The sequence below is a fragment of the Chlamydotis macqueenii genome, chromosome 5 (genome assembly GCF_036417535.1).
Source record: "Chlamydotis macqueenii isolate bChlMac1 chromosome 5, bChlMac1.mat, whole genome shotgun sequence".
Classification (NCBI taxonomy): Eukaryota; Metazoa; Chordata; class Aves; order Otidiformes; family Otididae; genus Chlamydotis; species Chlamydotis macqueenii.
Window position 1 is genome coordinate 66,084,123 of NC_141560.1, and position 24,749 is coordinate 66,108,871.

General features: G+C 42.2%; 1 protein-coding gene across 1 annotated transcript in view; it reads right to left on the reverse strand.

Annotated features, from left to right (window-relative positions):
• The window catches only part of BBOX1 (gamma-butyrobetaine hydroxylase 1), a 41,739-nt gene that overhangs the window by 11,596 nt on the left and 5,394 nt on the right, over nucleotides 1–24,749 (reverse strand). Inside the window, exons 2-4 of the mRNA XM_086749122.1 lie at nucleotides 23,077–23,510; nucleotides 21,275–21,389; nucleotides 1,436–1,634 (exon numbers count right to left, since the gene is read on the reverse strand). Of these exons, the coding sequence (XP_086605248.1) occupies nucleotides 1,436–1,634; nucleotides 21,275–21,389; nucleotides 23,077–23,460 (698 nt within the window). The 5' untranslated portion in view covers nucleotides 23,461–23,510. The remainder of the gene's footprint in view (nucleotides 1–1,435; nucleotides 1,635–21,274; nucleotides 21,390–23,076; nucleotides 23,511–24,749) is intronic.

Here is a 24,749-nt window from a genome sequence, read left to right on the forward strand (position 1 = left end):
AATGTCTCATAGCAATGGATGAGGTTTCCGAGTCAAGCAGGGGGTTCTGCTCCCATTTATTTCAGTAATATTAATGTGACTGAACCCCAGTTAACTTTGAAAATTGCTTTTCCTTCTGGCACAGTAAGCAGAAAGATGAAACCACACCTTAATGAAAGTACTTTGTCTTAACAACCCTAGTACCTTTATACATTACTCCATTTAAAGCTTTACAAATATTTATTATGGCTGCTGGAACTGACAAAAACCTCCTAATATTCATTTTAAAGCAGTTATTCTCTCCATCCTTTCTTTTTGGAACACAATAGAAAAATAAAAAAAAAAAATTATATTCTCACAGGCTCTTCTACACATTGTGAATTCAATTCTGTTTCTGCTAATTTTTAGTTTTTAGAGTCATCTTTCCTGATTTGACGTGTAGGGAAATATTCGACACAAACAGGTTGAGTTTCAACATAAACAAAACATGAAGATTGGGTCAGGAGCAACTTATACACTGCTAGCAGTTGCTAGTGTATCACAATAACTATTTTTCTGCCTCTTACAAGTTGTTCACTAAATCCAAAAGCCAGCAGCATCAACGACATCTTTTTTTCCATAGCTAATGAAATAACAACGCTGTCTTTTTTTTTTTTCTTTTAAAGAATAAGTACACATCCAAGTAATTGGGTTTTTATATATATTGTAAAAAGTTATACTAACAACTGGAGGTGAGGGACAGGGCAATATATTACGTAATAACACTGCTCCTTTATGTAGCTAGATGGAGGTCATTAACACACCTCAGCAAGATGTGAGCCACCATCGTGATTTGTCTGCTCACCTTGTAGGTGCTTGATGAGGCAGAGGTTCAGTTTACCACCTCTTGGCATCGAAAGGATGATCTACTCCTTCAGGCTGAGCTCTTACTTTTGCAAAAAAAGCAGTCTTAAAAAAACGCTTGCTGGGACTGGTTGTGGCTTTGCAGAGCAGACTCAGTTAAAATCAGGGAAACGGGTATTCTGCCCATCTTCTCCAGGATGTGAGACACAAGAATGTGGTCTAAATCTTACCTATTTCCATGACTTGAAATCAGGCTCAGAAAAAGTTTCAGTACAGATAACTGTTCCTCTAGTCAGAAGGGGAGTGCATTGGGGATTTTTTTATTTTGTTCCATGATACAGATAAGTACGGCTATCTTATTTTACATCATCTGTTTTCAGGCATTTTTCCTTCTCTCAGCAGTTAATATTATGGCTGCTCTTCCTTACATACCTCGCCTGTGATAGCAAAGCAATCCTCTCATACAGAATATTAACTGACACTACATTTTCTAACATGCAGAGAAGGAAAAAAATCACCTTGTTTTAATAAATTAGTCCAGTAAGCTGAAGTGAATTACACTAGAGGTGAATACATAGCCCGTGAAGCAAGGGTATTAAAAAGCCAAACTCACCCATAAAACGTGAGACGCAGGAATCCAATCCTGTGGCCAAGTTTAACCAACTCTCCCTGCCTCGTAGCAGCTCCTGTTAGTAGCACGATTCCTACTTTCTTTAGTGTGCACAGCCACCTGTACGCACTTTCATCGTCGTACAGGACTTCTTCAAAAGGTATTTCGGGAAGTTGCAGGTCTGAGCCCCAGTACTGGCGTTCTGAAAGGGAAGAAATAGAGAAACAAGAGTTCAGCTGCTTTAGCATCCAAGTTCAGGACAGTGTGAAGTTAATGGGATTTCTATGCATTTGTGAATATGTCCTCAATCCTGCAGTCACCCACCTGAAACTGGGTCCCTGAGTTTGCATGAATAACAAGCAATCTTTATGATGAAATTCAACAATATGTTGCAGTTAAAATTCAATTAGAAGTTGAATAAAAGACCATTTGAAAGGTCTATTTTTTTTTTGTTACCAGTATATCAGAAATGTGCAGATTCCTTTTTCTGTCTATACCAGTGACCCACAGGAGTGAAAATTTGAAACAAAGATTCCTTTGAAAGTTTTTTGTCTAGGGTAAAATAACATGGAGCACCCTGAGATCTCCCTCAACGGTATTATTGTATGGATATATAATAATGAAAAGACTATATTCCTGATAAAGGAACAGGAGAAGGCACACATCAATATAACAGCTTAGAAGCAGAGTAACTACATCAATTGCATAAGTGACCAATCAATTTTCTTTTTTAGATTTGTCTTAAATGAACTCATACCCAGTTACATTAAATTCTGCAGGATGGTGTCATTCCTTGTCTTTTCCTCTACAGACTTTTTTGTGAGCATTTGTCTTCTTTCAGGAAGATGCAAGGAAAGCCCAAGATGTTAACAAATCCAAGCACTCCAGAAGGTAAAGAAAATGATGGGAAGATTGAATGATGAGCAAGAAGTTATGTCATGTCCATTGTAAAGCAAAATTGATTATAAGAGCATATGAGAATAGAAAAAGAGTGTGAGAATTGCTATACCATAATCAGACATTTGCTTGCTGAATAGAACTTGTGGTAGGAAAGGTGGAAACCCACAGCCATTTGTAAGAGGCAGGTATAGACTTGCAGGCAGAATGGAAAGGGCTCTGGAGCCTGGCTTTCCTTCAGACCTTTTGCTGCTCCCCTCCTCTTCCTTTCTGTCCCCTCAAACCAGAGGCAGCTGCATGGCACATCACCCACAGCTATAGAAGCTAAAATCTACACAGCTTTAAAATTAAGTGCTGCTTAGTCTCATCCTTTTATGTACTTACAGCTGCCCAAGCACTGTTAAATCTGTGTCTCTCTAATGGTATATCTACACTGGAATCTCTATAGATGGATCTTTAATGTGTGACCAATTCTTATTACTATTTTCTATCATCACAGGTCTGTAATGGTTATTGGCTTTTATTTAATAATGTTGTTTTTTTTTTTTTTAAATCTCATAACAAATCCTAAAGCAATCACATTCTGGTTGAGCTGGAGAGTTCCCAAACAGATAAGTCACCTAATAGAGAGAGAGGAAATAAAGCTAAAATATTGGGTTGTAGTAAGTAGGGAAAAAAAAAAACAAAACAAAACAAAAAACCAAAAAAAACCCCAACAAACCACAACCAAAACCCACAACAATTATTTTTTTCTTGACTGTATTATTTTCTGAGGAAGAACGTACTCTGGTTTCAGACAAGATGGCCTTATATCGATTTCTAAAGATACTCTACAAAAAAGGCAAGCATAAACATACAGTGACAAAATAAAGTAAAAATTAGATATGATCATGAAACCTAGGCAGATTTTTCATGTTATGAAGGGTACACAATCCAAATATCATCTTCCATCATGAATGTATTTAAAAATTATGCCTACAGTACTCTCCATTCAACAAAACTGTACACACTTAAATTTTTTGATCTGGATTACAGTGCTGGAGGCTGCCCCTGGAAAAGGAAAGGCTTGTGACATCTCTTCCTCAGCCAGTTAGGTGTCTCCAGGGGAAAACGCCCAACTCCTCTGACGTGGGTCTTGGCATCTGGTCACCACTGAAGGCCAGGTGATGATTTTAACTTCAACTACTCTAGCCAAGGTCTTAGGGAAAGCCTTTGGTTGTCCCCTCTGACTTCCAGGAGCCACACACTGCCTCTAACTCCTGGTGTGTCCCTGCAGGTCCCTTGGGTGCGTGCTGGCAACCAAACCCAGCATCCTCTGAACTGCTGCACTAGAGGGGAAGAGGACAAGCTCCCACCAGGCAGAGGGAGAGGAACTCAGCTGAATCTAGCTAGCCCTGTCTTCCCAGGAACGGGTATTTTTGTTCAGCTTTGCTACAAACCCTGTGTATGCACAGGCATGAGTGCACTTGGATTCTGGCCACCCCTACTCAGATTCTGGGCCATGCAGTTATTTATTATTTCTTGCTTTTACTTTTCTTGGTTTATTTTGTGTCCTCTTTCCTGTGCATTTCCTTCCTTCTCTGTGAGCCAACCTTGGCTTTCAAGACCTTGACTCAAGTAGAGATATCAAGACTGGTATCTTCTCTCTCTCCTAAGAATCTGAATTTGAATTCAAGATCATAAGATCGGGAATACAAAGATTGTATTAGCCTCCCCTGTGAGCCACAGGAATGGCCCAAATGTTTACAGAGCAAGGCAGCCCCTTCGCATGCACCTAAAACCAGCTTTTCCTTTCCTGCCTCCTTTCTGTCCCAGGACAGAAGTCCCATGCCTTCCACTTTATTCCTCCCAATTCCAGGCAACAGTGAGCTTTCTCCAGGTGAGATACAGCCATATGGAGATCAAGAATTTAGTACTTGTCTCTCGCTGTTCTTTATTTTCAGGACTTTGTACAGCTCCTGGCAAATGGTGAAGGAACACACCCACACTCACCTAAGGGTGAGCCAGGACTCAAGACTCCCCTCAGGAGTTCAGAAGTGCAGCCAGGAGAGAAGAGCAGGCAGCCTTGAGGTGAACAAGTGCTGCTGGAGCTCCCCTTTTGGGAAGGGCTCGGGAAAAAGCTGCTCTCCACCTCTTGTGGTCCATGACAGCAGATGGCACCTAACGGGGGAAAGGCTGAGGACATACATAACTGGAGTAAGTCACAGAATGGTTAGAGTTGGAAGGGACCTGCAAAGGTCATCTAGTCCAACCCCCCTGCAAGGAGCAGGGACATCCCCGACTAGATCAGGTTGCTCAGAGCCTCATCCAGCCTGGCCTTGAACGTTTCCAGAGATGGGGCTTCCACCACCTCTCTGGGCAACCTGTGCCAGTGCTCTACAACCCTCATTGTAAAAAGTCTTGGGAACGTGCTGTGGGAAAGCCTAAGCAGTTACTCATGTCTGAGGGCATATGTATCTGGAGTAAGTCATGACAACCTCCCCAAGATGATTTTTTTTCTTGACATTTTCCCTGCCATAAACACACAGTCCTTCAAGAGGACTCCAACAGGGACACTCTACTGCAGCTGAATATCCGCCCGCCGCAGAGCAAGGTAGCCAAAATGGTGGTGGTGGGACACAAAAACTAGAAAAGAGTTAAGCAAGATATAAGACTAGTCTGAAACACAGACATAAGCACACCAAGATAATGGAACCAGTGACTGTGTGGGTGAAGTATTTTATAGCACTGTATCACTTCTGACAGCAAAATCAGAAATTGGTGTTTTCTGAAATAGCCAAGAAAAGCCATACACAGAATAGGTAAGTGCAACAGAGAAGACACCAGCACACGTGAAATACAGGAAACAAGTACAAGAAGTAAAGTGTGAAAGAGAGAAAAATCCCCACATGTACAGGAGGTAGAGAAGATAATTGGTAAAGCCAAAGTAACCCCACAGCACAACAAATGTGCTGGAAAAAAACACCACAAAACAAGTACTGGTTGCAAAAATGAAACAACTCATAGGAGCTGGGCTGTCCCCCATTCTTTCACAGGAAGAAAGAGAAGAAGAAAACATCAACAAGCAGTAAGAAAAAAACAAAGAAAAGAAAAAGGTATCCTACCCCAGGTCTGACTCCTTTCACCAAAAAGCTTTCTTCCCTCCTCACCTAAAAAGCTTCACTAACTCCAAGGTCCCACTGCAACCTCCAGCACAGCCGCTCTCGGCTCTTTTATACTCAGGGCCAACTCAAGGCCAGCTTGGTAAGCACTAATTGCTTCCCTGCCTTGGTGGTAATTAAGGCCTAACTGTTGGTGCTGTTAATGGCTGTCAAGCCAGCAGAGCATTGGCTTGAAGCTTCAGACTGTGCTGATGTATTTTAAACATGTCGCCAAATCTGTAACTGCAATATCTGAAAATAAAGGGCTGTATGGACAGCCGTACACAGAGATTCAGTTGTACGGGAGAGAAAAGCCAGCTCGACGTGTGCCCCAAATAAAACTGAATGGGCCAGGCGCTACGGGGTGGGTGGGAGAGCAGAGCTCCGGCGCAGATGAACTGAGAGGCACTGGCACAAATGGGCCGTGGGGATGGCCGAGTCTGACGGGAGTGGGCAAGGGGTTGGGCCAAGTGAGGTCCTCGTGAGCAAGTGATGGTGGAGACCAGAAACCAAAGCCACCAGGTATCCCAGGGTGAGTGTGGGAGCTACTCTCCAGCCACGCAGGAGAAAGGCCAGGGTAGGGCAGGCCAGCTTGGAGAGCCCAGCTAAAAGATGGGATACTTGACCTGACCAAAAAAAAGACAGGAACAAGTCCGTATAGCTTAAAAGAGGTCAGGATCAAGCCCTGGGGAAATACAATGGGGTCACTGGAAGTCAACCAGTTAGCCCATGGGATTATTAGAGGTCAAACTCCCTCTCTCTCTGGGGTATCCCAATGAGCTTGCGGGGTGACTTGATGGCAAGCGTTCTCTCTGAGGACCACCCTGGTCCACCTTGGGTCAATGAACTGTCTAACTCGTTAAGTGATTCACAATGATGTATGGCCGGTATGCAGTGCAGTCTTGCTTGCGTCCAAGTCAATCTAGCAGATACAGGCCTGTCAAACACCCCCCCACCACCACCGAGCCCCATTTTAGGTATTTTCACCAGACCAGTCCAGTGCTGGCCACACTGCCCATTGTAGTTTGCTTGCTGCTGCCCAGAATGCCCTTATTAACAACACTGATTTTTTTTTTTATGATTTACTATTTACATTGTTTTTAGCCTAAAGAAGGTTTCTTCTCTGCCTGGAGTTTCATCCAACCATTCAATGCTGTCAGCCTTTCAGCTATGAAGTGTGGGATTTTTGCCGTACTCTGACTTTCAGCCTCAGCTCCCAGAACTACTTTGGCAAACATGATCATGAAAAACCACCCATTTTGGTGAAAAGCAGACCAGTGCCAAGAATGATAATAAATTCTATATATATAGGATAATGAAGAATAAACGAGCCATGTTTAAAATAATAATTTTAATGAGAGCTTTGAATGATGGTAAACTTTTTCCCTGCTGAAACGTATTTTTAACTCTTACCAAAAGGCTGCCCCTTCTGAACCCAAGACCCTTTCATTTTAGCAGCTAAAAAAAGATGTATCCAGAGAAGAATGAGAGTTATGGCTCTCTGCATGGCTGAGTGCCAAACAGTTCCCTCTGAGGCTGTGACTGGAGATATCCAGAACATTCTCAGTGGACAACTCCAGAGTTTTCTTCCTTCAGCTTTCCACAGCAAGATCTTGCACCTTACCTGTACGGCTCAAAAAAATAATCTGCATGAGACATATGGAGTATGTTAGAGGAAAGTGTTGTACCACCCTAGATGTGTTCCAGGCCAGGCTGGATGGGGCTTTGAGCGACATGGTCTGGTGGAAGGTGTCCCTGCCCAAGGTAGGGAGGGGGGTGGAACTGGGTGATCTTTAAGTCCCTTCCAACCCAAACCATTCTATGATTCTACAATTAAAACTTCCGTCAGAGCTCTGTAAAGAAGTGTGCTTAATAATCTTAGGCCAGTGGTTTCATTTTCCCTTGCCTGTGTCCATGAGACATTTTTCATCAGCCAGCAGAGCTGGAGGAGCTCTCTACTGGAGCTGCCTCCCACCTCTTTTTCCAGGAGGTTTCACTTGCTTGTAACTTAGTCAACGTTTACCCATTTGGGCTGAGGTTTGCCATGGCAGTATCCGCTGAAAATAATTTTGGGAGAGCTTCAATAACAGTGAAAATGGATCAAAACCCTAGATCAATGAAAAATGAGTAGCACAGCCAAGTTAAAATTTCTACATTGGCTTAGCAGAGACGTTTTAGTGCTTTCATTCTTTCGAGTGTCAAGTTTGGCAAGTAAGTTGTTCACGTGTTAGGAACATACATTTGCCATTCCTGTGAAACTAGTTAAGTTTGGCCAATGCTTACAGCTTCAGAAAGTATCACCTTGTAGATGCTCCACAGCCATTTTTGTCAGTTTGGCAGCAAAATTGTCCAAATGTTCCTTTCACACTAACTAATCTCCAGACCCTGGGTGAGGAATATAGCAGGACCACTTCAAAACACAGATGAAGAAAGTAATTTCCATGTAAAGTTACCAGACTCACAGAAAACAAGGCCAAAATTAGCACCAACTGTGTGTTTCAAAATTATGTTCTAAACTCGACCATCCATTCCCCTGGGACTGCTCTCGCCTGTCAATTTCAGTATATTCCAAAGTTTGAAAAGAGATATAATAATAATAATAATAATAATAATAATAAACAAACTCAAATCACGTTCATATCATACCAGCAGCATACAAGAGCTTGTCGTGGTTTTGTTAGTGAGGGGGGGCCTAAGGTGGTAGCTTCTGTAGAAAACTGCTAGAAGTCTCTTGTCCATGTGGGGAAGCTAGGAAGAACCAGGATGCTTCAGGAAGAATCTCTTTGTTAACCATCCAACTAAAACTCCTCCAGTCAGGTACACTTTAAGACTTTCAGAGATGTTGGTAAAATTCATTTCCTTCAATAAAAGGCCGTGCTGTAGCTGTTCATTAGTGCAGGCAAAACCACATAATAACAACTAAACCCCATGATTCTTTATTTTAGCCTCAGTATTCCTATGCCAAAATCACTTCGTTAAAATAATCAAGATTTTTTTTCTTTCCCCTCATTTTTTCCCCCCAGACTAATCCTGCCAGGGCCCATTTTGCCAGACACAACTGAAACAGATAGCACCTAAGTTTTAATGGCTCCAGCGCATCCAGCCAAGAACTCAAGGGAACAGTAATGTAGACAGAAAATGAAAAGGCAGGAAATTAATCATGGAGCCCAAAGCACAGCTTGTCACTGGGACATTTTCTGGAGCCTGCCAGTTGTTAGTGCAGTTAACTTCCATTTAACTTGTCTGTGCCACTGGCAGAGGACAGTGGAAGACACAGTCGTGGGTCACATTCGGTACTTTACAACTACTGGTGATTCTCTAACACAGGTGGAAGAATTCCAGAGAAGACTGTCCTAAAATACTGCTGAACCCATCCTGGTCTTTTGTTTTTTTTTTTTTTTTTTTTGTTTATTCACAGAGATTTTTAAATAGTACAAGGAGTTTAAAATAGTACAGGGTTTAAAGCCAAGCGAAGTCGTTGCCTGTGCACTTGAGAGAAAGCTGCCACAGGGGCTTGGTAGCAATTTTACTGTTACAATTAGGTTTACAAGCATCATTAGTACATTAAAACTGAAATGACTACAAGGTTTACTAGTGTAAATTAATCTTAGGTCACAATACAACTTTTATTAAGCTCCCTTGCTAGAACGCATCATTGCTAATTGTTTTCTCCCTTATCTTGCGCTACCACTTACCCATACGTATTTCTGGCAGCACACGCACACTCCACACACGGCAGCTATACTACTGGAAGAGTTGTTAATAATGAGGGGCACTAACATGTCCTCAGAAATAGTTTTTCTATAGTAAAATCCTGTTTTTAATTGCTTATAACTGTAGCAAAATATAATATTTTGGGTTGGTGGGGGTTTTTTTATGTTGAAGGTTCCTTTATATTGAATTTATGAGGCGAACAATCAGTAAAAAGGATCGGCTGTTTCTTAGAACAAAACACAACACAGGTGTACATTTTTTGCTTGTATTTGAAAAAATTCCAACAAAGGCTCTAATTTCTCTGATTTTGGTGACTGAGGCGATGTCAGAAATACGTTTTAGTGACGTCTCTGACAACCCTCCTAAGCTTGCTGAGGTACAAGACCATGAGGAGACTTGGTGACAGGCCTCCCTACAGCTTCACACCCGATAGCATCTCCACCACTCCGCTGCCCAGGCAGCTGACCACCTGCTACAGGAGGTCACCCATGGAGGCAGGGAGCTGTGGCGAGAGACGAGAAGGAAAGAAGGCTGAAAGAGTTGGAGCTGTTCAGCCTGGAGAAGAGAAAGCTCCAGAGACCTTGCAGCCGCCTGCCAGTACCTAAAGGCAGCTTATAGGAAAGATGGGGAGAGACACTTTACCAGGGCCTGTTGTGACAGGACAAGGGGTAATGGTTTTAAAATAGAGGGAAGCAGATTCAGACCTGAGATAAGGAAAAGTTTTTTCACAATGAGGGTGGTGGAACACTGGCACAGGTTTTCCAGAGAGGTAGTGGATGCCCCATGCCTGGAAACATTCAAGGCCAGGTTGGACGGGGCTCTGAGCAACCTGATCTGGTTGGAGGTGTTTCTGCTCACTGCAGAGGGGTTGGACTACATGGCCTTTAAAGGTCCCTTCTAACCCAAACCATTCCATGATTCTGTGAGCTGAGCTGTTCCTGTGCTGTCTGTTAGAGGCTCCCTCCTGGGCCCCTGAGGAGGAAATACGTAAGCTGGAGATGGGAGCAGCTGTCAGGGAGGAGAAAGACATGCATTACCTGGGGAAAAACTCAGGGAAACTGAAGTGGGGACTGGGTGGTAGAAACAAAGGTGGGTCTGGAGACAGAATAAAAGATGCTGCTGGCTGCAGAGGAAGCTGGAGCCAAGTAAGGGGAGCTGGGGTACCTCAGCCTGGCAGCTTGGGAGCTGAAAGTGAAGTGACAGAGCTCCAGAAAACAGAGGCTCTTACAACTGGATAATCAGACTGTAAACTTTTTTTTTCCACTTTTGTATAAATGGCCAGAAACTGCCAGCACGGGACTTGCATGACCAGCAGCCTCTCCCATTGCTATGGAATCTCTGGGGTGACAGCACTCTGCCCAGGGAACACAGCAATTCATTTCCAGAGGGGTGACTGGAGCAGAAGGTGCTGAGGGGAGGGATGGCCCAGACCCAGAGAGCTACCAGCTGCCGAGCTCCCGGGCTCTGCACAGCCATACCCCCTGCACCAGCTGCTCGATGGACCTCTGCTCTGCTCCCACCTCCTCTCACACCACCTGCTACCACCTGAAACGTTCACACAGTGTATTCAATTCTGAGTCACAGGAAAAAAAAATATTTTATTGCTGAACAGAGAGCACACAAGCCTTTATAAACCCCCACCATGACAGCACTCTGTCCCCTCCACTGATTTCAGCTCGCTGGCCGTGGAACTACGACATGGCAGCGTGACCACCGATCTCACGACTCTTTTGCTGTCAACTGCCATGACTTGGCTGATTTCAGAAACAAAACAACCCTGGTGACTGCGATTCCCCAAGCTTTTTGTTAGCAACTTTGGGTCTTACACCTTTCAGACTTTCTGGGGGGGGGTATAAATAATGGTACTCATCAACTGGCAGAATGAGGAAATTAGGTGTGATCTGCTCACTCGATCTGAAAAGCAGTGCTGGTGGCAGATGCAAAGGACAATTTGGACATATACACCTGCCCTTCGAAGTTACTGTAATGCACAGAAATAAATGTGGGGTAATTTATTTATTTCCTGTACGAAAAGACCTATTTCAGGTTTGAACTCTCCAAATACAACACACTGCCTCCTTCCTCTCTTCTCATTATTTCCACTTGTAATATCTCATAAATTTGCCAGTTTACAAGTTTGTATGCACAAATAAACACACACACACGTTCAAACCAAAGATGTTGCACAGTAATGGGCAATGATGCCATTTCTTACATTTCATTTCACATAAATTTTGCAATGATTCCAATCTTTTGAAAACTCTACACCTTAGGTTTAAGTCAAGCATTCTCTTAAATATTGACTCAGAGCTCTTATTCTTATAGTAAAGACATAATTGTTTTCCCTTGCTTTGATGTATTTTCCTCTGAAGCTGCTTATTATTTAGAGAGTGCACAATACAGCATTAAAAGATTTTATCTGTTCCATAGAATATTTGTTTTATTTAAATCACATCTAGCTTACTTGGTATTTTAGCTAACAGTGAACTTGTCCAATCATCAATCAAAGGGATTACATCCCAGAAATGAGACCACAACCATTTGAAAAATGTAGACGGCATCACTTATAAAACACCTACACCTCTCTTTATTCCAACATCCCTTCAACAAACAAGACCAATAAAAACTATTCTATATTTCAAGCAGCTTTCAGAATGGGAGATTTCACCTGGTGACTGAGGGACATGCTGTACTGCAGAGAGATGTAAAGGGCCAGGTTTGGGGACTATTTTCCTCTCTCTAGATCTAGGTAGCAAGTACAAAATGCAATGTGCTCATAAAAAAACCCAAACCCAGACACTACATAGTTACAATATTTTTCAACAGTTGCAAAGTCTGCAAATTTCCAGGCACTAGGATCCCTCTCTGCTTTGGCTAAGGCTAGTTAGAGACTGTCCAAGAAACACAACCCACGTACCCAAATATAAGCTGTCCACACAGACCATGTTTTATACTCCACTCTGTGTTTCAAAGAAGCTGTAGTATGATTGACAAGCTGTTGAATTTCACAACATGTTCACAAAATGAAAAAAAAGTGCAATCCTTGAGGAGGGATATAGTCTCACCTCATTAAATTCCTTCTTGAGACCACTCCATGGCCTGCAACTCACTGCTCCAGTGTGTTTAACTCAACATACATCCTTTCACACACTTGAAAGATGGGAAAAAAATAGAATATGAATGTTTTCCTTTTTCTCTCTTAAAAGTTATGAAATTAAAATAGCTTTGGGTATGCTTCACAAGCTGCCAAGAATATCCTTTGAAAGACAAATTTAAGCTTCAGTGTTGGTGAAGGTAAATACAATCTAATGGAATATTCAACTTTCAACTTTTCCTTCCTCGTCTTTTTTGCTTTTTCTTGCTAATGAAAATTTCCCCAATCTTCCTTACATAAAACAAAGCGTAGAGGAGTATTAGTATTTCAAGGAATATACCAACAGATTTTTCCCCACTTTGGGAAATAAATATATGCACCTCGAATTTAACTGCTGCTCCAGGAGCCCCAGGCTTCCCGGAGCACATGGACTGTAAAGTTCTCTTGTTTAAATTCTCAGTTTCCACTGTGCTTCCTAGAATTTCCACCTGATACAGGACACACCTTCTGCAGCCAACAGACATGGGCTGTGGTGCAGGTTCTGGGGTGGTTTTGGCTTTTCCTGCAAACATCTGCTTTGCCACAGTACTGCAAAACAGTGCACGCTCAGCACGCCTGTCTGGTACTCTCCTTGATTTCGGTAGAACAAATTTGCCAACCCTCACAGCTGTCCTGTGGGGAATATTCAAGGAACACCAACTCATTTGGTCTTCCTCCCAGCCAGGGCCCCTGCACCGGAGGCAGTCATCTGGCCTCACATCTCCAACTCTATGGAGCCAGGGGAGACAAAAGCTAAATACAAAATGCTTCTGTAAGTAACCTGCAAGAGCAATCTGTGTAAAAACTATCAGTGATGTGAATCCTGCTAAGGCACTGGGAATTTATCCCTTCCCAGACTCCGCAGCGTATTCAGGAGTCAACACTGCCCGTGGACTGAAGACATGTTTAACCTATGCTACGATCGCAAAATCTCAAGGAAACAGAACTGTTCACTTATATTCTTCAGGCATTTAACTAAAATTGAGAAATGATTCAAGTAAAGCAGTTTCCTAGGCTTTTTTTTAGGTGTTTAGCTACTTTGTATTAAAAAAACCCACAACCAACCAACCAAGGACAGAAAGTGATACATACAGTTAAACCCTGCCTGGTGCGGCTATAAACTCTGTCCTCAAAGTTCCAGTTCTCTCACATGAATTCACATTCAGTAATAAGGACAGCCAGCATCCTCAGTGAACTCAGTTTGGTTTTATTTTTAAAGGTGCAGGCTGGTACACAAAGGCTTCTAAATCCTACCTCATGTTTCAGAGAAGAAAGGCTCCAAGTTCCCAGCCCTTCAGCAGCATCCTCATGCAGCCAAGAGCTTAGTCTTTGAGCTACTGCAGGAGTAACCTTTCCTCCCCCGACATTTGCCAACGTACTCTGTAATGACACTGTGGTAAATAAGCCAAAAGTTGAAAATGCTCTGTGCATAGCTCCAAGAATTACTAATCTTGGGAAATGTATGGAACACAGAGGCAGTTGGTAACCGGGAAGAAAAAAAATCCAGTGCGGCTTGTAAAGTTATTGCTATTAAAAACATGCCTTCATGTTGTCTTAAAATGTTCCTTTTAATTTGGAACTTCTTATAGTGTGTCTGAGCTCAAATTTTTCTCTCTTCTGAAAAGCATTAAGAAAATCTGTTCACATATATACACATGCATTTGTACAGTGACGTACCCACCATGAACATGGAAAACAAACAGCTCCTTCTCTCTCTCCCCACTCTGCCCCCAGCACTTGATTTCTTAGACGCTTCCAGACCACTAGTCACGTACAGTGCTCTCCAATGAGCGCTTTGTAGTCTTTCTTGATGTATGGTGCTCAGAAACGGTACACGCTACGGAAGCCTTACTCCATCAAATGGAGCAGGACTACTTCATCTCCTCTGCAGCTTGGACTTCTCTTTGGACTCAGTTGAAAGCAATTCTTGCCTTGATCCCAAACCAGACTGCCAGCACAGGCTCACATTCAGCCTGTAACCAGTGCCAACCCCACCCAACCTGGGTGGTTATTTCCCTACCTTGCACTCGAACCGCTGCCGAGCTGCAGTATCCTACAGGAAACACTGATGCAATGACCATGGATGCTGAAGAAATTTCAAAATATGAAGGAAATGGACTGCAGAGAGTGGCTCAGCCGCTGGAGACTATTAGGCTAGATGAACGAGTCATTCAACCCATTAAGCATCTTTTATTGTTTTTACCATTTCTCCTATTTGTCAAGGTCATTTAAAGTTGCAACCCTGGTCCTTCAACACACTTCCCGTCAACCCTTAGTTGGTGTCATCTGCACATTTAATGTGGCTATTGCTTTCCATCATAGTCATTGATGGAAATAAGGAACAGTACTGCATAAAGCACAGACCTTCATAAAGCCCATCTTGATACATCATTCTGTCTGGACGGTAAACCGTTACAGCTACTCTCTGACTATTTTTTAAAGATGACACATTTTGTTAGCGCATCCATGAAAATTTCATGTACAACAGGGTCAAATGCTTTATGCTAAGAATATGAATCTGACCACTTTGTTTAACACCACATACGCCAAAGAAAAGGATGAAAAACAATCAAACAACAAACTTGCATACCTAGAGCACAAGCCAAACCACTGTCTGTTGCACTGCATAAACCTTTCAAAATATTAGAAAGGCATAACCTCCATGAATAGAAAGGAGTGGAAAAAAATTTTAGAGCCATGACTAAAATAAAGTGATTCCTTTGCAGCAAGCCACACAAAATGGAGAGAAACTTACAGCATTTAAATGTTAGCTCACGGCTGTATGTATAATTAATGTTTTTACTATTAGCAAAGAGGAAATTGGCTAACAATCATGCTGGCTTTCTGCAGTTGACTGCTGGATATTTACTTACACCAGGTGCATACAGTAAGTCACAGTGAGTAGATTATATGGCAGTTTCCACATCATTTTAACACATAATTTCCTATAGCCTTTTTAATCTTTATGCTCTGCATATTAGTCATTGTGGGGTCTTTTCAGAGAGATCTTAGAGCTTAATTCAAATATACTGGTGCCAGTTTTAATCCTCCTGGCAGCTACAACAGATCTAAGGTCTGACTTCTAACACATAGGTTTGATATATGCATGAGCTATTTTTAAACAACTCATATTTGTATAAAAAGCAGTGAAAGACTTCCTCTCCTGACCAGTCCCAGAGACCATCACAGCCAGGTAAGTACAATAGTAGTAGGAGACAAGTAATAGGTCTACACTAAAATAAGCAGTATTTATAAAGATTTTCTTCTCAGCCCCAGACAAAAATGTTGTATGTTGTCCAATATTTATAATTTGACAAATTAGCAGGTCTCTATTTCTTTGGAAAAAGGACAGGAAAGCATACATCATAAAACCAGAAAGATCCTGTGATGTGAAGATACTTAAGTTCTTCCATGTAACAATATTTTTTAAAAAGTCTATATGAAAATTGTGTGCCCCACAGGGTATGTTATTCTCCCATATACCAAACAATAGGAACTTCATGCCCATTTTTATCCGACCCTTCAGCCTGAAAATCTATCAAGAAGCTGCACTAAACAGGGACTGCAGTCTTTCACAGTATTTCCTTGGCGTAATCGATCCCACTCACGTTCTTCATTATTCTATCGTGTCAGCATAGCACATTTTTTCCCACTGCGTAACCACAGTTAATACAGTTCCCATTGTACTATAGCAGAAATCTGAAAACATAAACTGTGAAAGCTGAAGGGTAAGAAAGACAAGAGTGAGCCATTAGCGCCTGGGTAGCCTTAGGTCTCACTTGCACAGCACAGCTGCAGTTGACGAATTAAAAATCTTTATGTTTACAAATGCAGCTGAACAATTTGCAAGGGATAAAAACAAAGGTCTTGTAGAATGATTTTGTGTCTTTATTGACCATTTACATTACGACTAATAAAACCCCAGATACACGCACTTTTCAAAATGGGAAGAATGAAATACTTTTGAGAGAATTAATGAGTCACTGCCTCTTTCAATTTCAGAATGATAATTCAGAGGAAAAAAAAAAGAATACCATCTCTTGATCACACCAAGTTAGTCACAAAAAGCCATCTACATTAGAGTGTACAAAATGAGAAGATGTCCTTTGCCCAGTTCCTGCAGATGGTCTGTGTGCATCCACAAACACTTGGAATTATTCAGCATTTACTATGCAGATTGGGACAGCACTGGTCAAAACCTTCTATATTGGAGTCATGTGGGAAAGAAAGTCTAGACATCATAGATTACTTTACTTAATCTAAAATTACTTTGTCTACAATGTGTACTTTAACATTTGTTGAAGGCCAAACGTATTTTCTTCTGTATTGTGAATTATGTATAGGGCAGCCTAACTCAGGGGAGCAGCTCTTGTTAATTATTACTACAGCATAATTCAAATGATCAAAACTCTTTTAGTAAAAAAACAACTTTTAACTTCTTCCTCGTAAAATTATCATCTCTCAGGACCTAGTAGAGAAACTGAAAGCACCCTTGATGCTGTTATCATCCCAATTCAAACTTTGGTGGAGCTGGATATATATCCAATATCATATTATCACATTTTAAAGGACCATCATCATCTGAAACCTTTAACTTTAGCTTAAAACCTTAATCTAACCTAAAGTTAAAAATACTAAGTAGCACCAGGTACTACCTCTGCTGAATCTTCTTTTCTTCCACCCAACAGAAAAATATCATTGTGATATTATTCAATTTTTTTCCCGCCCACATCCTGTTGCTGGGATGCCAGTGTCTTGGAAAATGAGCCTCAGCAAACGTAATCCAGTGAGAAGCTGGGTAACACCTGGCATACTCAGTGTCTCCCACAAGCTTCCTCTACCACACACCAAATCTGAGTTACAGAGAGACTGCACAAGGTGGTAAATCACTCCTGTGAAGTTTGTTGGGGAGAATACAAGTAAACAGGAGGGAAAAAGAAAAATAACTTTAAGACATCAGAACTGGAGAAGTAGAAGATGGCTCTTTTGCTGCTCTTTTTGAAGTATCTTCAAGCTGGCCTGAAATGAGCCTTGGTATACACAAACAGTGAACTTTGCACACCACACGTGTAGGATCTGGCAGTGTTCACAAAAAAAAGGAAACTTGACATGTTGCCATAGAGCTATTTATAGCCACTTCTGTCATGCAGTGAAAATCTGACCTACTCTTCTCTTCAAGTTTGACACACTCCCGACTTCTAATTTTTTGAATTAGAAATTAAAATGAAAAACCATCACAAAAGCAACATGAAAAGCAAATAACCACTTGAAAAAAAAGAAAAAAAAAAGAAAAAAATGAGAAAAGCCACAGCTATGATAATGTCAGCAGTGAAGGTTAACCTCTAACTACAGCAGTCTGATGAGCTTGCTCTTATATTTGTTGAACCAGCATGCAGGGCTGGCATTCCGTATCATCGTCTGTAAGATTATACTGCTGGGATATTATTAGCTACTTAAGGGCATGTAATTTGCAGTGTGTAACTTCACTGACCAGAAGGAAGTGAATTCTAAACTTACCCCGGCACACAATGAGAAACAGGTCTTAAACCAGCCAGCAAGCAAGCTCCCACGCTTTGTAATGGCAGTCTTTTTTGCAACTGAAACCTCAGAAAAGCTGGGAGAAGCTACGCATCATAACGAGCCAGATCTTCTCTGAGAATACGAGGAAGAGCAGAATGACACTACTAAACAAAGTCAAAGTTAACGCAGGCCCTTTTTTAGTGCAACTTTTATAAACATATTTCTTTACATCTACCATGGGAAACAGAATTTGCAAAAGCATTGCCCAAAGAATCAAACTTCGGTGTGTATTTTACCTACATGGCACCACTGGACATCAGCAGTGGCAGAGGGGACAACTGGCCTCCAAAACAAGCATTGCATTTAGATACTGAGAGGAAGCACTGTGTAAACGTGTGCATACGAAGGCAAACCACAGCCAGCTAGCCTTCATAATGACTGAAAAAAAGTAGCATCATAACTGAAATACTGAAATCTCAGTTATTGATACCATCGCTACCATTATTGATACCATAACCAGAGATCTAGACGAATTTGTCTGGGCATTAATTAGAGCAACATTCCCTTTACATTCATTTACATGCTCCCCCAAAGGCCACTGCACATTTTGTTAGCTTCCACAGCACCTTCATTTTTCCAAATAAAAATTCTTGCTACCTGAGAAATCAAGTCTAGTTTCCCTGAATGAGGCTTGCATCTTCACCACGTTCATTCTGTGAACATGGCCAACCCTCCCAAATAGTAAACAGTGTAGTTTACTCTTGCCAAAGCTAAAGTAGACAGGAACTTTTATATCGCTGGGGGGGGGGGAAGTTCCATTTTGAACAACGAAGAGTCTGTTATATGATCCATTGAAATGGATGGAAATATTACTCATCACTTAAGTTGTACGTCAGATATTTTTAAAAAGGGGAATAAGGAAGACCCGGGTAACTACAGGCCGGTCAGCCTCACCTCTGTGCCTGGCAAGGTCATGGAGCAGATTCTCCTGGAAACCATGCTAAGGAACATGGAGAGCAAGGAGGTGGTTGGTGACAGCCAACATGGCTTCACCAAGGGCAGATCGTGCTTGACCAATTTGGTGGCCCTTCTATGACGGGGTAACGGCATCGGTGGACAAGGGACGAGCAACTGACATCATCTACCTGGACTTGTGCAAAGCTTTTGACACTGTCCCACACGACATCCTTCCCTCTAAACTGGAGAGAAATGGGTTTGATGAATGGACCACTCGGTGGATAAGGAGTGGGCTGGATGGCCGCACTCAGAGAGTGGTGGTCAACGGCTCAATGTCCAGGTGGAGACCGGTCACGAGTGGCGTCCCTCAGGGGTCCGTGCTGGGCCCGGCCCTGTTCAACATCTTTGTCGGCAACATGGACAGTGGGATAGAGTGCACCCTCAGCAAGTTTGCCGATGACACCAAGTTGTGCGGTGCCGTCGACACACTGGAAGGGAGGGATGCCATCCAGAGGGACCTTGACAGGCTGGAGAGGTGGGCCCATGCCAACCTCATGAAGTTCAACCAGGCCAAGTGCAAGGTCCTGCACCTGGGTCATGGCAATCCCAGGCACAAATACAGGCTGGGCGGAGAATGGGTTGAGAGCAGCCCTGAGGAGAAGGACTTGGGAGTGCTGGTGGATGAGAAGCTCACCATGAGCCGGCAATGCGCCCTTGCGGCCCAGAAGGCCAACCGCATCCTGGGCTGCATCAAGAGGAACGTGGCCAGCAGGTCGAGGGAGGGGATTCTCCCCCTCTACTCTGCCCTGGTGAGACCCCACCTGGAGTACTGTGTCCAGTTCTGGAGCCCCCAACACAAGAAGGACATGGACCAGTTGGAGAAGGTCCAGAGGAGGGCCACGAAGATGATAAAAGGGCTGGAGCACCTCTCTTATGAGGACAGGCTGAGAGAGTTGGGGCTGTTCAGCCTGGAGAAGAGGAGGCTCCGGGGAGACCTGATAGCGGTCTTCCAGTACCTCAAGGGGGCCTACAAGAAAGATGGGGAGAGGCTGTTCAGTAGGGCCTGTTGCAATAAGACAAGGGGTAATGGTTTTAAAATAGTGGGGTGGTAGATTTAGATTGGAAATTAGGAAAAAATTTTTCACAATGCGAGTTGTAGAACACTGGAGCAGGTTGCCCAGAAAGGTGGTGGAGGCCCCATCTCTGGAAACGTTCAAGGCCAGGCTGGATGAGGCTCTGAGCAACCTGATCTAGTTGGGGATGTCCCTGCTCCTTGCAGGGGGGTTGGACTAGATGACCTTTGAAGGTCCCTTCCAACCCTAACCATTCTATGATTCTATGATTCTATGATTCTATGATTCTATATAAAAGGCTGAATCTTAAGAACTTTTGCTTAGGAGAATGAGTGGTAGGAGCTAAGGAATATTTGACCTGCAGAAACTGGGAAAGATAATGGGCCGCTTTAGTTGTCCCTAAAGTCCCAAAGCTCGGATGCTGGAGATACCTAGAGCCACATATTTTCCCATTTCTCATCTTTCATGTAAAAAATCCCAAACATTCTTCCTTTTATTTGTTAGAACAAAAAAACATCAAAAAAACCCCAAGCATTAACCAATTGCAGATTTGCCTTTGCTGAGTTCTGAGGAAACTGATACCTGGATCTGAGTTTCACACCACCAGCCTGCCTCTAGACTCCTTCTTCTAAAGTAATATCCTATTTTAATGGATACAACCTTAACTCTGAACACAGACCCACAACTTTCTGCAACAGCAGATCTCACAGGAACACTGTCAAGCGCAACAGCAGAAATCTTGCAAGCTTTCACACGTTTCAAGCTCGCAATCTGAAAGACTGCCAAAAAAATGATGATGTGCATGGTGACAGACCTAGAGGGTTTATAATTATTCACTCAGATGGGCGAGTGATTTGTACTGCGTAAATGTTACACTACTGGTTGCACAAAACGCTTCATGACCAAAAGACAGTCAACTACTGCAGTAAATAGGGGACAGAGGGCAAACACGACCTGAACTTCAGCACCTGACATTGCTACGCTACACAGTTACTTTTTAACAGAAGGCCATGGAAACAGAATTTTTAAAATTTCAGTTATAACTCCCTTGCAATTCTAAATAATCTTTCTAAAAATAAAAATTTAAATAATTTAAACAGCACACACACACTTGCATTGTCACATAGACCACTGCAGGTCCACAAAGCTCATTTCTGAGACCTCCTAACCCTTTCTAGAAGGAAAAGGCTTTTAGGAAAGCCAGTGCAGCCCAAGCAGCTGAACTCCTCTCAGGTCCAGAGGTTAGAAGAGAGAAAGGGTAAGCAAGCCTGGCACTGAGCACCAAGAGTGCCCCCCACTGCTCCAGCCGGGTAGACCTAGTCCTCATGCAGGGACCTCCAGGCAAGACTGTCGGTATCAGATCCCTCACATTTGAAACAAGTATGACAGATGTGGTTTTAATTCCTACCTGGTAAAAATAAATCTTTTTGCATTTCTGCTCTGGCTTCTTCAGAGAAGCATCGTTTCTTCAACCACTCAGCTTCATATTCGCTTGCATGTTCATCAGGCCATGTAATAGAGATCTTCCAATACAAAATGAAAGATAATTTTAGAGTAAAAAAATTTCCCAAAAAACCATCATCCAGAACAACCAAAAAAATCCTTAGAAAGTACAAAAGTAATACTTAGATTAATAACACAGTTAAGCCTTCCCTGGAGCATAATGGCAAACATGTAATGAAAACCTAGCCTGAACATCATCCAAATTCTGACACCTTTTATAAATGGTCATTTTCACACGAACCCACAACCTAATTCGCTGTTTGTGTGGGCTGCTTTCACTGTGGGAGCTGTGCTTAGCAGAAAGAGGAGAATCGCAAAAGCTGGCACATTATCACTGGGGACAGTGCTACACCACAACTCAGAAGAGAGCAAAAATATCTTCCAAAACACTGGCAGCTTGTTAAAAAAAAGAAAAAGGACAAGAAAGAAATGCTAGGAGATAAATCCTAGTTCTGAAAAGTCTTCCCTCTTTAAAAAAAAAAAAAAATCTTAAAAAAATTTATTTAATTCCTGAGGGAAAAAAAAGGAAAGAAAGCATATGCCTTTGCTTGTCATGAACCAAAAGAGCTCAGGCGCAGCACACACCCTCAGCTGAATTCTCAGGGCTGTTGAGTGGATATTGATTCCCGTTTCACATAGTTCTGCTCACTCACATCAAGGTAACACACTCATATCAGTTTAGGATTAGTGCTGTGCTTCCCTCAATTCCAGAGAATAAACGGAAGCAGACAATCCCTCTACTATGACAGTACATTTGCTATTCAAAGCATGAATTTCCACGGCATTAATTCTGTTGACAAATAATCAGCTTGGGAGCCCAGAATTCCTCAATACAGACCCTTACCCTGCAGCCGAGCTATGCTCCTGCATGGGTCAGCATCGGAAAACTCACCCTCCAGCGGGGCTCCCCCAGCTGCTAAAGGGCTGACCGCTGCATCTTTAACATGTTTAAAACTTCTTTAACTGTAAAATGAAGGAAGTGAGTTTGCGTATCAAAGGAGCCATGTACTGCTTTTAATAAAACTTATAAAATCTAAATGACATATTAAGGTTTTTATACGGCAGGAAAGATTAGCATTCATAGGGAGGGCAGTTCCTGTCCTCTCTCGCCCAATAACCTCTCTTTTTCATGAACAAATATTAATGTAGAACAGGAAGATACAGATACAGACACAGACAGGCCAACTCTGAATATTGTGTCAAACTTTGGCTTGAGTGCTTGCTCTGAGATGAAGGCTTTTGCACAGTGGAAACCAGCTAATAAACTGATATTTTTGTTAAGGGTTAAGGTCATCATCACTTTTCCATTTGTTTTTCTGATTCGCAGGATATTTGCTTACAGAATAAAGCAAAAAAAGACATATGTCAAAATGTAATTGAAGTGTGGGGAATGCCTATACTTTCAACGTATGGTGATGAAGAAACATATAGCAGAATTTTCAAAAGCACAGTTACATTCTAAAACCCAAAGCCTGGCTTTCTGTGCTCTCTACATAACACCTATAAAGTGAAGTTTGATATAAAGGTGGGAAGATCCGAGTTCCCCAAAATTGCAATTATTCCTAAAAGCTTTGCCAATACACAGTAGAGTTTGTGGATAAACGATTTTCAACTACAGTACATCCTGGGATTGCCTCTAATTTACAGATTAACAAGCATTGTTAGACAAGTTTCATGAGAAGATGAATGAAGATTTGCTTCAAATACCTTTTTTCTATCTGCCAGAGCGACTTCCTTCACCACGATGTTCACGTCCAGGTCCTCGAAGACCAGCTTGCGTGCCCTAGCCGAGCGCAGGAAGCAGTGGGGACACTGGCAGTTGTCCCTCAGCCAGACGCAGGGGTAGCGGCTCTCGCTCCCGTCCTCCCACTCCACACGGACAAAATGTCCCGCGTCCAGAGCTTCCACCTTCTGTATCCCCAGGTCCATGCTGAGCAGCCGGGCGGTGCGGACCCCTGGTGCGGTGCCGTGCCAGCGATGCTGAGTGGTCCCGGTGAGCAAGCTCCTGCCCTTCTGCGCTGGCGGCAGGCAGCACGCCCTGCCTCCGGGGACTTTGGCCCTCAGCAGGACGTTAGCAACCGCCCTCCACATTTTGGCTTCTTTAATGAAATCGTCGGAGGGAGAATGCCTTCCTGGAGTTCCTAAAACACCACGAAGAGCATTTTATTACTGAAGGAGTCAGTATAGCAGAAAGACCATTTTAAGATGATTCTCCTCTCCCTTCCTCCAGCCTAAACCTTTAGGAACATTCATTATCTGTTGCTTACATTTTTTGAGGCGTAGAGGGTGTATTCAGACTCACAAATTAAAAAAATCTCTTTGTTTAGCAGGACTCCAATTTGATTAATCATCATCTTCACTGTCTTTTGTTTCTGTAGTCCATTCAATACATACCACACCAACAGTCTCTTTTTAAAAAACACCTCAAGATGAGCTCCACAAACCAACAGTAAGAGCTACTACCAACTACGTTCAAAAGATAAAGGTTTAAAGTACATACACACACCTTAATTCCTACTGTGGCTACTATGGAAAAGAGAACACAGAATCCACCTCTTGTAAACACAACTTTAGCTACAGCAACGGAGTTCTGCAAAGCTCCTTTCTCCTTTCACAGCCGGACTGCTTTCTATAGATACACTTTTATTTAAAGGCAGCTGCATACCATACTGCAGAAAGATGATGCATCCAAACCTTAAATTAGAAAATAAGATCTGGTCTAATGTTTTTTTTTTTAAGTCTAAAAAATACTAGGCCTCCCCCTGAATCAATAAATCATTACATATATTTTTAATAGACAGTTTCACCATTTCAAAGTCTGCATATTTGTTGAGAGTCATTTTCTGTTGTTTTTGTTCTTAAACTCACAGGGCAAAATATTGATGCTCTGCCAGGGCCAAAGTCTTGACAGTTGTCTTCATACAGGGAAACCTCATTAGCTTCAGTCTTTTTTCTCACTAAAACATATTGGAGTTGCCGGAAGGTTTGGTTTTGGTTTTTTTTGGTTTTTTTTGGTTTTTTTCTCTCCTTTGCTACAGGTTAGAACTAGGTTATCCTGGATCCTTGGGTCTCCTTTTTTTTTTTTAATATAATTTAATTTAACTGAGTATAGCAAAGCAGAATATTGATTTCTACTTTCTGTTGTTTGCATGCAGTAGTCCTACTGGAACACAGTAATTGTCAACCTTCACTTGAAATGCAGTCCAAGCCACAGCTACAGAGACGTACTTACAGACTAAAACCTCTTCTATAAAAAAAATTGATTCATATCCAGACGGAATATCTTTTCTTTTATGTATTTATATACAAATATGTACACAAACACACATATGTAAATATATAAATATATATGTGTGTGTGTGTATCTCCACCTTAATTCT